This window comes from Cololabis saira, chromosome 24 (genome assembly GCF_033807715.1).
Source record: "Cololabis saira isolate AMF1-May2022 chromosome 24, fColSai1.1, whole genome shotgun sequence".
In the NCBI taxonomy this organism is placed as follows: Eukaryota; Metazoa; Chordata; class Actinopteri; order Beloniformes; family Belonidae; genus Cololabis; species Cololabis saira.
The window spans coordinates 11,545,710-11,562,527 of NC_084610.1; the positions used below are offsets into that span (position 1 = coordinate 11,545,710).

At 39.5% G+C, this 16,818-nt stretch overlaps 1 protein-coding gene across 2 annotated transcripts in view; it reads left to right on the plus strand.

The window, feature by feature from the left end:
- LOC133424899 (E3 ubiquitin-protein ligase Midline-1-like) overlaps positions 1–16,818 on the plus strand; it is a 78,466-nt gene that overhangs the window by 37,244 nt on the left and 24,404 nt on the right. For both annotated transcript variants that reach the window (XM_061715476.1, XM_061715475.1), the window contains exon 2: positions 7,641–8,428. In XM_061715476.1, coding sequence (XP_061571460.1) covers positions 7,709–8,428 — 720 coding nt within the window. In that variant the 5' untranslated portion in view covers positions 7,641–7,708. The remainder of the gene's footprint in view (positions 1–7,640; positions 8,429–16,818) is intronic.

Consider the following 16,818-nt stretch of genomic DNA (forward strand, 5'->3'; position numbering starts at 1 on the left):
CGTCAAATCTCCAAATGGACCTCTGAACTCAAATGTGCTTTTTTTTTCCTCGTGGTTACGTAGCTTTTGGGTCTTTAATGTAATGCCTTCTGGGTTATTTTACGTAATTTACTTAAACGGCTCCGTCCACGGACTCTCTCTGCACTGGCGTAGAGAAGTGCATCTTTTTTCCACTAAATTTCCCAGGCTCGGGCGTAACTGAAATATTAATTTTCCTAAAAAACTTTAAATAAAAAAGTCCCCTTGATAGAGAATCTAAAGAGGAGTATCATTAATTCAGCAATTTTCTGTGGTACTGGAAAATAAGAAAAGAAAAAAAAGGGTGGTCAGGCCCACAACCCACAATTAGTCATCTTAATGGTATATCAGCATTATTAGGAGCTTCGTGTATTATTTACACTGTAAAACTATGTCAACCACGTTTATTTTTCCATTTAAAGAACAGACTGATCGTGCTTCTGTTTTGGTGCTCTTGTCGAATCAGTTTTTAGAAAATGGACAGAAAGAGCACTTATGAAAATTTTAGCAGCTTAAACTGCGAGTGGAGGGGGAAGCTGCTACCTTCATGAATCCAGAGTTAATGAAAGATTCAGAAGTAGGGCTCAGACAGGGGGGCGGGAAGGCCCCAAAAAACACAAGAACAGGGAGATCAAAAGTCGAAACCGGCTTCATTTCTGCATTGAAGTATTTTGTGGTCTCGAGGATGCTTGTTTTTCAGGGAGCTAGCGGATAAACTGCAATAATAATGAAAGTGTGGGTTGATTTTACACTGCTCAAATAGCTGAAGAGTTCAAAAAAAGAGGAAAAAAAGCAAAACTGCAAAGGTTAGGTGCTGACATTTATGGATCAAAGACTGCAGTTTTGTTCCAAAATAAAAGCAGCAGACATTTCAGAGAGACAGCAGGGGAATGACATTTGTACCCCTAAAAGTGCATTTCTTTTTTAATACTTAATACTTAAAAAAGGGTGGAGACATAAACTCATACATACACCAAAAAATATAGAAGAAAATATCACATTTTATTCATCTTTCTGAAATAAAAAAACATCCTCCTGCGTCATCTTAGGCTACTCTTTGAGAAAGGTCACCATCAGGTCCAGATGTTCACAGAACCTTAGCAGCTGCTATCAGGTTTCTTACCAAGAAGCATTACGGCACAAATATTTCTGCTTTCAAGTTTTCTGAATAATAATAAAACATAACAGGGGACAGCTATTAGCTTGATAAGCTTGATTTGGTGCAGCTTAGTTTGGTGATAACAAGAAATTGAAGCACCGTTTTCAGTAATTTCTGTTTTGAAAGATTAAACTATCTAGTGGAGGAAAAATATGGATTTAGCTACTGTTCAGACTGGAATTTTTGAGTTTTTATTTGTTGCAATTCAAAGAAACGACAGTGGAGCTAGCTTTAGCTCAATCAGAGCTAAAGCGAGCAAGGTTAAAAAACAAGGTTTTGGATATTTTTACAATTCCAAGCCCACATAAATCCATTTAAATGTTGTGACTAAGTGTGCAAATCGTTTCAAAGTAACTTTGTATGTGTAAATCTGTGTGATTAAAAACCTGCTAACTAATGCTAGTCTACTCATGCTGCTACGTTACCAAGTAAACTCAGCCTGACCCTGTAATCTAGTTCATTTGAAAAAACCTGTTATTTTATTTTACTTTTTATGATTAAAAAGGTCTGAATCTTAGGAAATGGTTTGTCTGTCTACCAGTTAGGTTCGTTGCTTGTTAGCTGCTAGCTTTGACATTCACGCTCAACGAGCTGAAGGAAATGACCCCACATCGAGCCAGAAGGCAACTTCAAGCTCAAAACTCAGATTACATGTAATGACTTTAGAAATAACACTTTATCCCCAGTTAGAACCCACAGACTGGAATTTGGAGGGGAAAAAAAGAAAAGGGGGAGAAAAATACTGACATATAATGAATAACAGCTGCAGTGGCAGCAAGTAGATTTCTCCATCTATAAATAGTATGGTACTTTTGCAAATTTGCATATGTTGAGAACAACATACATCATATACTGTTCATGTGACATTTGTCAAAGAAGGTATGCTTTGTTTCACTGTTACCGCAAGAATTTACTGTTTCTGTTTGATGAGACGGAGTGAATGAGGATGAATCACAATGAACTCCATGATTTCAGCCTAGTATTGCCCCCCACTGAAGAGTGCCGGTACTGACGTTTCAGAGCCAGCTCAGCAGACGGGCCGTTGGCAGCTTTGACAGTCAGAGCACAAAGTCGGGGTGGGAAAAACAAACAACTTGGATTTTATCTAATTCCACCTCCATTGTAAATGGCTGTTTTCCCTCCCCTTCATTCACATTCTTGCCTTCCTAATGCATTTCTGCCCCCCCCTCCCTTCCTTTATTCAGCTTTGTGCTCCATCACTTCAATGCATGGTTCAACAGTGTCACCTACGGTGTGCTTAGAGGCATTTCACCTCATCTTATCTGCCGGTGTGTCTCCGTGGGAGTCTATACAGGCTCATACTTTAGCTTGTATTTTTATTTTTTAAGTGTACATTTCTGTAGCCTATGATTTATTTCCAATAGTTTAAAGCACCTTCAGGTTCTATAGCTGTCAACCATTGAACATTCACAGATCCATCACCGTCTAACTTTCCCGGTTTTGTCAGGAAGTTGTTCTTGTTCTTTTTTTTCTCTTCCTCCTGGTACTTTCTGCTTCTGTAATGCTGTGTGTTGCTTGGCTGACGGGGGAGTGCAGGAACTGACTGCATAACAAATGTCCCCGGAGCTTCCCAGCCAAAACTTACTTCATTAATGCACCGCCATTTACTTTGGACCGTGTTCAACAGCACACAACCCCACCGGCGGTAGGTGTCCTTGGTGTTATTGATGCTCTTACAGGCGCTCTCATCTGGATTACTCTACGAGCCCCTGTTTGATGAAGTTAAGGATATTGATTTCAAAAAGACAACATTTTAAATAAGATTTTTTTTTTTTTTCCTGGCCAGAAATGAGGCATCGGCACGTGTTACAAATCCCACCCTCATCGTGTATGAGTCAGCTCTTCAACCACTGTGGGTCAAAGCCACCTGTTCTGTGTTTTTGTCTGGAAACCTGAATAAAATGTTAAAATACCATGAAAGGAAAACAAATAGAGAAAAAAAAAATCCTTTCTTCTCGGAAGGCCGAGGCAGCAGGAAATGTAACCGCCTCTCACTTTGCAGAATAAACCCTTATTTGGAGGGAGGCTTCATTTATTCAGACTAAACTGGTTTCTAAACACTCCGTATTTAATGGACTGCACGGAAGCATGATTAAAGTGAAAGAATACGGCCTCAGGGAACCATCTATAAATTGACCAAGCTTAACAGATTATCAGTTGTGTTTCCTAGTTAATTGAACATTTGAATGAATTGCATATTTACACAGTTCTGTTAAATTAAAAATTATTTCCTGCTTTTTGGTCGTTGTGGGCCCATCTTGTAACAAAATCATTCACGAGGTCACATTTATGTGGTTGAAAGCACAGAATTGTGTGTTTGAAGTGATAAGTTATAAAAATTAAAAACTAAGATAAAACAACCTTGGCAATTTCTTTGCGACCAGTGTTGTATGCTTCAATATCCACTTTAGCTACAGACCCTACACTGAAGCGATTACGTGGCCTCTATAGAAACATACATGCATCATCAGATGTTTCTACATTGGAATTAAGCGCCAACCGTTTAACTCATGTGGAACTAAGATCAGTTGCAGTTCCTTGACTGGCCACTAGAGGCTGGATCCATAAGCAAGTCAGTCTGCATTGACTACCATGTTAATGTATTAATATTTATACGTGCTCATTGTTTATGTTGCGTTGTATTAACAGCACCAAATGATTGATGGAGTTATGGGTTTGTTTGTGCTGTGGTTTGAAGTATGGAGATTTTATTTGTGTTTACTCTTTCTTTGTACATTTCATATGGCAATGGCTCAATTTAGGCATCTCTTATTTCAATTGAAGCTGATAAATGTTGACCAACTTTAACTTTTACTGACAGTCTCTTTATCTGGCTTGAAAATGATGAAGTACTCAGAAATATGTAGCATAAATCACATGTAAACAACATCAATGAACCTGCTGCGCCGACTAGCAGGTTATAATTATAGTGCATGTTCTGTACCTTGGCTGTGCGACACAGACCGACTCTGAATGTGTCTGCGACCCATTCACTTGGCAGGAAACTGACATCACAGATCCAGATCAGAGTAGAATTATTACACCTCGTCATCTTTAACTCCAGATGTCAAATGATGATGCTTTACTTTATCTCTGAATTGGGTTGCACAAAGTTATATCACTGATTTCAAATGAGAAAGGCTCTGCTGAGAAGGTGGAGTCAAGTGGAATAATAACTCTGCCCCCTAAAAACGAGCTGCTATGAATAAAGCTGCAAAATTGAGGCGGAAAAAAAAATGTTTTTCTGTATTTTTGCAGCATTTTGACCAAAATATTTTGCAGATTAATCAAATAATACCATATATCTACTTCAAATGCAAAGAATTCATCTTTAACTGCCTCAAAAACTTTTGAACAGCCTTTTCTTATCGCAGTACAAGTCAAATTTGTTAGTAGATTAAATTCCAGCAAAAAAGTAATCCCAAACTAAACCTTGTAATTCATCTTTTGAGCAGCTTTGACTTTTTCCTCTTTCCACAGAGCTCCAGTGATATCAATGCTGTCCAAAAGAGACCAGCAGGCTAAAATACCGCAGGCTTTGATATACTCCTGCCAACTTTTTTATGTCTATCAAAAAGATTCAGCTTCACTGACAAAAGTTCTGTGGCGTCATAAAAAAAAACAGAGAGGGATTGCTGTGAGCTTTTGTGGGACTTTGAGTAAAGCGATGTGTGTGAACCTTAGAGGGAGGTACTTGTGAGAGTGATTGCTCGCCCGAGGACATGTTAGTCTCCAAACACATACACATTTCATTCCAAGTGTGTCGGCACTGAATCACTTCTATCTTTCCGCCACGCCATTTCTGTGCTTTATCCTCCGACGTCTGCTTCATTTTAACACTCAGCTTTTTATCTGTTTTTGGAAATATCAGATAAAGATTGCTTGGCTTCGTTTACTTTTCTGTAATACATCTAAAAAAGCGTCTTTGCGCTCAAGCGTCCTGCTTTAATCCATTTCTGCCGCTGCAGTTCATCAGCGTAAATGACTATCTAGCCTGATATATCACAGCGAAGTTGCTTGCACTGCAGAGAGCTCGAGTGAGAATGGTTTATCTGCGGTGCTTGTTCTTTCGCTGAAGATGAGAGGAAGCCATGCATAGACAGGATAGGGAATGAATACTCTGAGCAGGCTGCTCTCACGCACCCAGACCGTAATCTCAGTCAACAGTGACATCTGCTGAAAATGCCACTCGCTGGAGATAAGGCTGGATTTCTCCCCCCCTCTAAAATGAGGGAATCTGATTCAGACAACAGCTTTTTCCTTTGACACCACTGCTGTTATGTTCTATATAGTTCTTCCCTAAGAGCAGCGTTGTTTCTTGGAGTTGCTGCTCGACAGATGTCTCTTCGTGTACAGAAATGTTCAACAAAGACCCAGCAGGCGGTTTATTTCAGCGTCTGTTCATGAACTGCTGTTCTCCACCTTGTCCTCCGTGGTGCTCCGCCTGTCGCACGGCGCCGATTGTTATCCCCGGCCCTGTCACCACGGATCTGGTGTCAGTGTGGGCGCTGCAGCGTGAGATCTATAGAGCTCCAATTAGGCTCATGGGTAAAGAAAAAAGGAGCCTGTTTGTATCGTCTTGGCTGTGAGCTTTAATGTTTAAGAAAAGTAACTTCCATGCATCATCCTGTACATGGGTGTCTTTAAAAAGACAGTTTAAGTATGTGTTTTATCACCCTGTTGGCTCATGGTGCTATAAAGTGCTATTATTGGTCACTACCTGGTATTTCCTCAGCCAGATGCTTCAACGCAGTCCGTCATTTAAGACGTATGCTGCCATCTCGCTAATGCTTTTCGCTCTCTATTAGACCCACCAGGCACAATTTGCACTTAAATGGAAGATATTGCCATTTTACTGTGCTAGTTGCAATCTCAAGAGCAATCAGTGATCAGTGAAAAACACAGGTCAGGAAACCTGATACCTGGAATGCTGAGATGGGGAGAACGAGTCAGTTTCTCTGCAGGACTCTTAAAAAGTGGACTAATTATTGACTTACTACAGATGTGACTGCCACTAATGCAGCAGGTATCAAAACTATTTCCACTCATTTCCACTCAAATGGTAACGTTTGAAAAACATTTAAAGTTTGTTTTGCAAAAATAAACTTTAGTATACCCTCATTTTAACAATATGCCTCAAGTACTCATTAAAAAGTAAAACTGTCCAGTCAATTATGTACATTATATATATATATATATATATATATATATATATATATATATATATATATATATATATATATATATATATATATATATAATATTAAACATGTGTTATACGAGCTACTGCACGGAAATACAGTCACAGTATCTCTCTCTCTCAAAGCTACTGTTGCAAATCCACTACAGAAAGAGAGTAAGCTGCTACTTTACAGATTTATGCCAATATAGTCCGATAGCACTCTTTTTTTTATTTAAGCTTGAATGTGATTACATCGCTTGAAATTCTGGCGTCTGCTGCAAGATGGCGGTCTTCAAGATCAAGTATTCATTAATTCAAGAACACAACTACTTGCAGCTGCACAACTGATAATGTCATTAACCCTTTAGGGTAAACTATAAAATACTTTTCACATTTCAAAAGGCTTAAATGGACGAGCGGGGACCTGGTTTACAGAGGCAGCAACAGGTCTCAGGTTGGAGTCCTGGACCGTGGTCATCCTGCCTAGTCTCATAATTGCATTTCCTTACATTTTCAATCTTTCCACACTAAAAAAGATTACAAACCAACTTAGATTAAATTTTCCACTTGCAAAAGCAAACCAACTGAAATAAATCCAACATCAAGTAGTCACATTGAATATGATTAACTTAAAGGGAACATTATGAAAAAAAAAGCATTTCCTCTCCTGATTAATACAATTTATATTGTTGTTTGAAGTCATTATCATCTCAAAAACTGATTTAATGCAACCTCGTCAGAAACTTTGGTGTGGTCTAGTTTGGAAAATGTCTCATTGAGCCGTTTAGATCTGCAGGGAATTGTGACATCACAGACCCATAACTTATTATTTAATGTCTGGTGGATTTGCTATGCCTCTGAAGTGGACAGCATGAAGATTTAACAACAATTTCTAAAAAAGGAGGTATTCCTGCAGAAAAAAGGGGGGGGGGGGCTTAAACTGAGCCCTGAAGACATGGTTGAAAACATTTTTCAACAGTAATATGTCTCATGTAATCCATTTTCTTGTAATGAAACGTATTTTTTATCATTGGTAGGATTGAAGGTGACTTTAGTTAAGGTTTTAACACAACTCTCTAAAACCAGCCCGTACCGTTCTGCTTTTCTTTAGTTGCATTCATTTGGCTGCTCAATTGCGATACAAGGCCGACCAAGAAAGTATGGGGAAATAAGCAGTTTCCCACCATTTAATCACAAACTCCTTGTGCTTTGTCTTCCATCTTTCCTCCCTCCATCCACCTCCCTGTCTCCGGGCTCCAGACAGCTGAGCGGCTCTCCTGGATTTCGCTGACGCTGCGCCTGGTCCCGCCTGGCCTCTTCTAAGCAGGATGGACACTCTGGAATCAGAGCTGACCTGCCCAATCTGCCTGGAGCTCTTTGAAGACCCGCTGCTGCTCCCCTGCGCCCACAGCCTGTGCTTCGGCTGCGCCCACCGCATCCTGGTCTCCCACTGCGCCACCAACGAGTCCGTTCAGAGCATCGGCGCCTTCCAGTGCCCCACCTGTAGATATGTCATCTCCCTGAGTCCGGAGCGAGGACTAGACGGGCTGAAGAGAAACGTGACCTTACAGAACATCATTGACAGAGTTCAGCGGGCCTCATCTTCCGCCGGGCTCCCGCTACCGCTACCCGCCCCCCACAGCGGGCCCAACTCCCCCAGCGAGGAAGGCGGCAACCGCCTGGCGCTGGTTCCCGTCAGCGCCGCCATGTCCAGCCCGGGAACTCCCCCGGAGCCGGTCCAGTGCCAGTTCTGCGAGCAGGACCCGCCGCAGGACGCCGTGAAGACGTGCGTGACGTGCGAGGTGTCGTACTGCGAGGAGTGCCTGAGGGCCACCCACCCCAACAAGAAGCCCTTCACGGGCCACCGGCTCATCGAGCCCATGCCGGACTCCCACCTGCGGGGGCTGCAGTGCCTGGAGCACGAGGAGGAGAAGGTCAACATGTACTGTGTCAGCGACGACCAGCTCATCTGCTCCCTGTGCAAGCTGGTTGGACGGCACCGGGACCACCAGGTGGCAGCACTGAGCGACCGCTACGAAAAACTCAAGGTGAGCGCGGAAGTTGCTGTTTTTCCTCCACTGCTCTTATTCAAGCTCGCTTTTGTTCTGGACGAGATTTATCTCAGTCTAATTACAGATAAGGATACAGACCCCCAACGTTCGTTATCTTACATATATAATGAATTTCCAAACTTTAATTTCGTTCTGCTCCCCAGTCTGAAATTTCCTATTATCCTTACCCAGGTATCTAATTTGATTATCTATTGAGATTTAAATTGTTTCACGCTGACTTATTATCTCCCCGGAATAATAAAGTAATTAGCATAATCACTGCACCGTGCCGGTGAGCCACGAGGGTATTCAGAGGCATGAACGCCGTGAATATGGGGAGTGTCTTCTCTGATGAGGCATGGAGTCTTCAATGAGGTTGTAGGTTAACGAGTGCCACTCGCCTGCTGGGTGCACGTGTGCTTAATTACGCATGATTATGATTATTACAGACTGATTGAGGCGGCCACGGAGCCAGATTGTGTTTGTTTGGATCTGCTCTGAGTGGAAATTGTAGAGACGTAAATATGACTTGTGCATTTACCTTCGAGAAACACTATTTTAAGCACTTCACTTCAGCATTTACACTAGCCCGGCCTTGCTTTTTTTTGATTTCCAATGGTTGTATACTCAGAAGAAGGTATTCTTTACTAGGATATACTTCAACAATGTTGAAGTTTGCTCTTGGCAGTCATCTCACTTTCACCCCTTGGCATGGTTTGTTCCAATTACTTTATCCGTCCATCTATTTAAGGAGCTAAGGATACTCGTCTATCATTAGGAGAGCATTAAAGAAAAGGTGATCATTACAAGAGATGACTTCCTGAACCAGCCTCCACAGAATCACGTCTGCATGTATCAGCTCAAAGTTACCCAGAGACACAGAAGGGGATGTTTTATTCTTCTTATCCCACACACAGCCAATTGCCCCTGTAACAACTTTATTTGGCCTCAGTGAACTGTGTGAAAGCCAAAGAGTTGGAATGGCGTATGATTTTGTTGTTCCTGTGTTCCTAAGCTGTGGTGAGGAGGAGGCAGGAGTAGTCATTTAAAGGAAAATTCCTTTAAACATAAAGCCCTACAAGGCAAAGCAAGGCAAAGCAAAGCAAAGCAAAGCAAAGCAAAGCCAAGCCAAGCAAGCAAGCAACCCCGCCCCCAAAAAAGAAAAGAAAAATCAACACAAACAAGTTACACAAAAAGCAAAGAGATTCAACGACATTTAAAAAAAAAAAAAAAAAAAGGCTAGGCAAACAGACAGAGCAGCAGGGAGGAGGGGATAGGGTTGCCACCTTTCAGAAATAGAAATAAGGGACGCCCTGATTTCAGCAGCGCAGGAGCCAAAAAAAAGCCCCAAAACTTCTAAACTGAATAAAAATGTGTTTATTTTATATGAAAAAACAAAATGCTTTGATTTAAAGTTTAAAGTGCTTTAATAGCTTTGAACTTGCATGACTGTACAGACAGCCAACCATACTAGCAACTGAAATATCCTCCTATGCTCTGTATGTCCACATCAGCCCAGATGTAATATAGCCTACAGGTGAAGAATATGGTGTAAAAGTTAATTTATTTCAATAATTCAAATAGAATATGGTGTAAAAATTAACTTATTTCAATAATTCAACTAGAATATGGTGTAAAAGTTAATTTATTTCAATAATTCAACTAGAATATGGTGTAAAAGTTAATTTATTTCAATAATTCAACCAGAATATAGTGTAAAAGTTAATTTATTTCAATAATTCAACTAGAATATGGTGTAAAAGTTAATTTATTTCAATAATTCAACTAGAATATGGTGTAAAGGTTAATTTATTTCAATAATTCAACTAGAATATGGTGTAAAAGTTAACTTATTTCAATAATTCAACTAGAATATGGTGTAAAAGTTAATTTATTTCAATAATTCAACTAGAATATGGTGTAAAGGTTAATTTATTTCAATAATTCAACTAGAATATGGTGTAAAAGTTAACTTATTTCAATAATTCAACTAGAATATGGTGTAAAGGTTAATTTATTTCAATAATTCAACTAGAATATGGTGTAAAAGTTAATGAAAATACGGTACAAATCGTGTCCCGTATTAGTTCAATACGGGACGCAATATTTTTTTCTCAAATAAAGGACAATTCCGTATTTTACGGGACGGGTGGCAACCCTAGGAGGGGAAGACAAGACAAGATATACTCACCGGGCTGATGAGAAACAGGTGCAAACAATCAGGCAGATGAGGCCAAGGAAAGTAAAACAGAAGGCAAAGAGACAAAGACAGCCCTTCAAAGTAAAAGAGGAAGTGACGTTAGCAGAAGCAAAAGAATACAGAGGCAAGACCCAAGAACACCAACGTTAAACCAAACTCAGATCCTAACAGAAACACCAAAACTGAATCCAAACCCTGACGGCTTCACATTCCTCATTGAGAGATTATTTCACCTCTTTTGGTGGAGATGAGTTCTGTGTGTAAGAGCAACGTGCAATGTCAGCATGCTGTGTATTATCACACACAGTAAAACATCAACGATTGAGTTCTTTCTTGGGCTGAAGTGAGTAGTTTAAAGTTGTAACGTGGATTTCTGGAGAAGCACAGCTTGTGAAAGGGAAGAGTGGAGTGAAACAACTAATTACCAAACCAGCTGTTCCAAACAGACTTTTTTACTTACTTTTTAGAAAAGGTACAATAATGTCATCCAAATGCATCATGTCTGTGATTTGTAAAGTAAAAATTCCACCGCAAATTACCCAGCCTACTTCAGCAAACACAGGTCAGGAGATAACTTTAATCCCGTCCGAATGCACATTACAGTAATTCAATGATATGGCTGGAATCTTAAAAAAATTAAAAAAATCCTCTCGTCTTTTCTGCCTCTCTCCCGGCCTAATTTTGGCAACTGCGGTCCAAAGTGAGATATTATGTTACAACGTCAGTCTCCATCCACCCCATATTGTTTAATGGTGAACATGAAGAAATTAATCAACATTTAGCTTCACACAGAGACTTACAAGAAGTCCAGATGAGCACAAGAACGACAACGTGTCGTCACAGAAATCTAACCTTTGAGTGTCTGATCAGATACTTTTAGCTCAATGTTCAAATTGAATGTTAAATAAAAAGTAATCATTTAATAAAATGTAATCCTTCGACGTCACTTCTGGGATCAATGTCTGTAAACTACAGTAAAATACAGACTTGTCCACTGTGAATGAACAGAACCAGATTCAGATGTCATGGTGTAATTTCAGAATTACTGCAGGTCCAGGGCTAATTTTAGTCCAGTGCGAATAGGACACGAGGCTCTTTTAATATACCTTGGTACCAGTTGTGTAAATTCTCAAGCTGCTGCTTTTTCAATTGTGTCAAACCTTATTATTTGAGCTAAAACAAAGTAAAAAGTTCAAAAAGAACTTCAAACTACAAACAAGAAATTAAAAGTTACCTTTTCTTCCCAAAGCATCCTTAGCTATGGGAACTTTCTCAGCTATAAACAACGACACACTCACTCAGAAAGTGATTATTCAGCCTTTCTTAGAGGCCTGAAATGAAATGCCATGGTGAAACTCCCACGAGAACCAAGTTGAACCTTTTACAAGGTTTAAGAAACACATGTTAAAATGTGAAGTTGTTTCCAATATGTCTTTGGAGACTGGCTGATCTAATGCAATAAACTGAACCCTCACCAAAATTAGTCATTTTAATGGATTATTTACAGTGACAGCTCATAAAAACGTGTAACTTGTCCCCTGCTCCATGTATTATTAAGGGCTCTACAACATTGGTTTTCAGGCTTTTATTATTGAAAGTGCTCTGCCTCCAAAGAGGCTATAGGGACTTAATTATAGCATGTAATGCTACAAAAAAACAAAACAAAGTGGTGGTAGAATTGTCCGTGCTCTGACTTTTCTTTGATTATATCACATCAAACATGCCCTTTTATCCAAAGTGACTTACAGCAGAGGAAAAATCAAGCCGCAGTGAACTTGCTAAACAAAGTAGGTGCAGTTAAGACCGCATTCTGGTGCACGCTAAGAAGCTGGAAAGATGACTAAAATTACAACGGGAGGTAATCTTGTAAGAGAAGAGTTTTAAAGAGCTTCCTGAACATAAAGAGAAATAGCCCTGCTCTTGTGACAACTGGTAGTTAGTTCTGCTATTAAGGAACCACATAGAAGAACAGTTGACATTGTGTTAAGACAGGGGAGGCCAGTGGATGTTCTTCTAATAATTGCAGCACAGGAATAGGAATAGGCCAATACCTGCAACCTGGAAGTCACTTTTTGTAACCTGGACAGGAGCAACAGTAGTAAACCCAGTTTATGTAGATGTTTTGGCTGATTGAATGATGGGCAGGCATAACTAAGACTTCACCAAGTTAAGCTTAAGGTCATGTTGGTTCATCCATGCAGATACAGTAGGTTGCAGAGGCACACTGAGGTTTTTGTGGGATTGTGTGGTCATCTAGCAGGACTGACTGGTATAGTTGCATATCATCTGCATAACAGTAATATGGTAAACTATCTGAGCAGATAATCTGGTTTTGGGAGGTGACGCATATGGCAAAGAGAGGGGGCCCAAGTACCGAGCCTTGGGGCACTCCTGTGGAGACGTGATTGCTAACTATTACTAACCAGAAGTAGATTACCAAGTACTGTATGTATAAGTAAAATTTGTACTTTTGTCCTGGAATTGCAGTAAGAATGTACGGAGGGCAAAGACTGCCTTTATTTTGAAATTGAAAAAATGATATTATATTTAAAATAAATAATAAAAATGCTACTACAACTGCCTTGGCTCAGGCTGTGCAGCATTTAACAGCCCAACACAGGTCTAGCGCTCTCTGGTTTGATCCCCAGTGTTGCCATGTCTGAATGACTCATCAGCTGGTACACTGAGGTTATGCATTTTTTGCAGTTAGCTACAAACCACTGAACTTCTGAAATTCATGACATTTTTATAACCCAGTGCCACTGATGGTACTGTCTTCTAAAGTTACTGTTAATGATTTAATGACTATGGGAATTTGTTACTCAGTTTACTCAATAAATGTCAATAACCTAACATAGAAACAAGCAAGCAATATAATGTATGGATCATTATACATAAAAAAGCCTTTATAGGCACACTTAAGATGCCTTACAGCTATCACAACAAACTGTACAGGTAGATATGCATTCAGACACAATTATTAACTAAGGTTTTGTTTTGAGTTTGTGTAAATATAGATAATAATCACCCTCAGCTGAGCGGGCAGCTTAATCCAGAGAACTGCACAACTACGATTGAAAGCCCCCCCATCATGTTTTTAACTGCGGATTTTGCTGATAGGCCTGCACCTAAGGTAGTTTTTGGACAAGTTGGAAATTTTGAAAGTGCTTCTATATTAAACGTTTTGTAGTTATATGTTTATATATAAGATATCCGTGTTCATATAAGTATTCTGTCACTATGGGTAAAAGCATCTCTTAAGATATAATAAAATGACTGATATATTCTCCTCAACCTGTTTGGTTCACGTCACCACTGATATGCTTTTACACGTCGGCCAATCTGTGTTTAGACAGGCTTCAGGAAATTGCTTGGTTGACTTCATATCTACAGAAAAAGAGGATGTAAAGACTGGGATTAACAGTACAGGACACGAGGGGCACAGTTATGTGGCAGGGGGCACTTTTGGCTCACAGCATGAAAGTTTCCTGGTTCAAATCATGACTTTTCTCTCCAGAGTTTCTGTGTTCTGATTGTGCTTGTGTGTTCTCTTACACTTTTTCTCCAGTTATTCCCACTTCCTCTCGCAGTCTAAAACCATCCATTGTGGGCCAAGTGGGAATTCTAAATTGTCTATGAGTGCAAGTGTGCATTGTGACTTTGTTTTAATCTTGGTTATTTTTGTTTTGGCCTTGTGATGAATTGGTGACTTGTTCACGGTTTACCTACTGGGATAGCCTTCAGTTTCTATTTATTTGTGCTATTCATTTATCAATATATGATATATTTAACTTTAAATATTTAGTTATGAAGGGTACAAGAAACCAACAATGCAAAAGTTTAAGATTTCCCTTACTTTTGAGCTAAAAGTGGCGACAGGCAGCTGCAGAGCAGCTTCCTTTGCATTGAAAAGTGGCGGTCAGAGGTGACCCTGTCTGTTGAAGCTGACCCTACGTTATGTTAAAAGGTTAGGAATGAGACGACAAAGTAACCTAAAGGCGTATTCATTTCGTCAAAGAAGTTTTTGAGTTTTCTTTTAATGAAATTATTGATTTTATACTTCTCTGTGTTGTTCTTGCTGTTTGACATGGGTCACCGTACCCCATGAGGCACTGCAGGCAGATGGTAAACTAAAGCATGTATGATTGCTTCATTGACCTTTTGAGCATGCTCTATTTGTCATTCTGAAACAGTAGCACACAAGTGCACACGTACAAACACATACAAACTTTAATGAAAACAGAATACCGGCCGTCAACTCTTATTTTAGTATAGGTGCAAAACCATAACATAATAAAAAATGGTCTTATTCCAGGTGTTCAAAATGAACAGTAATACAAAAAGAATGGAAACTCATTATTTACCAAAACAAAAGCTAAAAGAGAAACAATATTTGACGTTACTGTAGATAAAATGGAGCTGACTCCACCCAACCACAGTTAATCCAAAATGGGAAAATGGGAAAACTTATATACAAATGTGGGTTTAATTTACTCTGTCAATGACATTAACTAGCTTAGCGACTGTGTTACAATATTCATGTTGCAGGACGTGCTTGCTTATAAATTCATGAAAACAGAAAACTCTGGGAGAACTTTCCTTAAAAGAAAGTTCTGTGATGTTGTTCAGATGGTTAAAAGTTGAAATATTTACGATGTCACAAGCAGTCTTTTCCTTTCATTTTGGAGTCTGACAAGTAAAAGCCCTTTTTTTCTGTTATTTTCGGGAACATTGCATGCATATCACTTTTTGCTCTGATCTGCTGAATTTGAGATACTCCTCTATTCACAGGGGAAAAAAAAAAGAAAAATATCAGATGATTGGATTGGTTTCCTTTTTTCAGTGGCAGTGGCGGTGCATGTCTGATAAGAACCGTGGAGGTTATTGTGGGAACACCCATCCTTTTTCAGAGATAAAATTACCCCTGTCACAGGAAATTGACGGAGGAGTTGATTGGAAATGGTTTTTAAAGTCCTTGACTTGGGGTCTGAGAAAAAAGAACCATGAGAATGAAGTATAGAGCTTCTGTTTGTATATGTCAACCCTCGGTCTAAATCATAGGCTTGCTCGGCCTGTAGTGTCTTTTTTTTTCTTTTTTTTCCTTTAATACTGACATTTTATGTTGAAACAATAAATTTTCAGAGGGTGTTATGGTGCTCTGTAAAAGCTTAGCCAGTCTTCCTTTTTAAGAAAATGAGTCTGAGTTCTGCTTGCTAAAGTTATTGTTATAGGAAACAGTCCCTTAGGATCCCATTCACTCTTGTGTAAGCAACTTTTGCTAATTTAACACCAAGCCTGCACAGATGTGTTTCCTTGATGAATCTATGGGTCCTTTGTGCTGGTTTGAGTGGCTTTATTAGTTTAAACTTTTAGTATTTTCCTCTTGGTTTGGTTTCTTTTCCCAGAGATAAAAACCAAAACATACTAAATGTGTAACATTAAACCATGCGAGACCATCTTCATTCCTTATCGATCAAACATTCCCGCTATGAGAACCCAAGGTGTACATATGGGAAGCCTTTGTAATCAATACACTGGTTCACTGCTCATTTCACAACATGACAAACATACATTTTCTGCCGGGTCTGTAATTCTTATTTTTTGTATTCATTTCTTTCACTGAATCCTTGAGCTTGTAAATGAAGCACAGCTACCATTAGAGATGAATGTTCTGATGGACTGAAGCCCTCAAAGGCACATAATAACACAATGGGAGGTTGTCAGTCATATGTAACTGTGAACGACGTGATTTAGCTCAACGTTAATCCTGCAGAAACTAAAGTCCACACATAATTCGCTGCCCCCAAATCATGTCATCCGAGGCTTTGGTTCTGCATGCTTCTTCACCGGAAGGATGGAATGGGATTTTCCGGATGGTTCAATCTGAAACCACATCATTTTGTACATTTTTGGTCCCTGGCCAAGTTTAATATTTGTGTTTACACCAGTGCTATAATAAAATACCCTATTCATCAACATGTCTCACATTGGCCTTATGCAAAGGTGCTTTCTTTCAGCAATGCCAATTATTTCATAGCAAAATTTGTTCCTAAACCAAATAGTTGTTTTACTGCCTAACTCTAACCAGAAAAATGCACTGCCTAAACCTAAATAAGCAATTGTGAGGCCAAAACTTAATAAAACAGCTTTTTGAATCAAAACCAAGAAAGGAAGTGAAAAATAACTC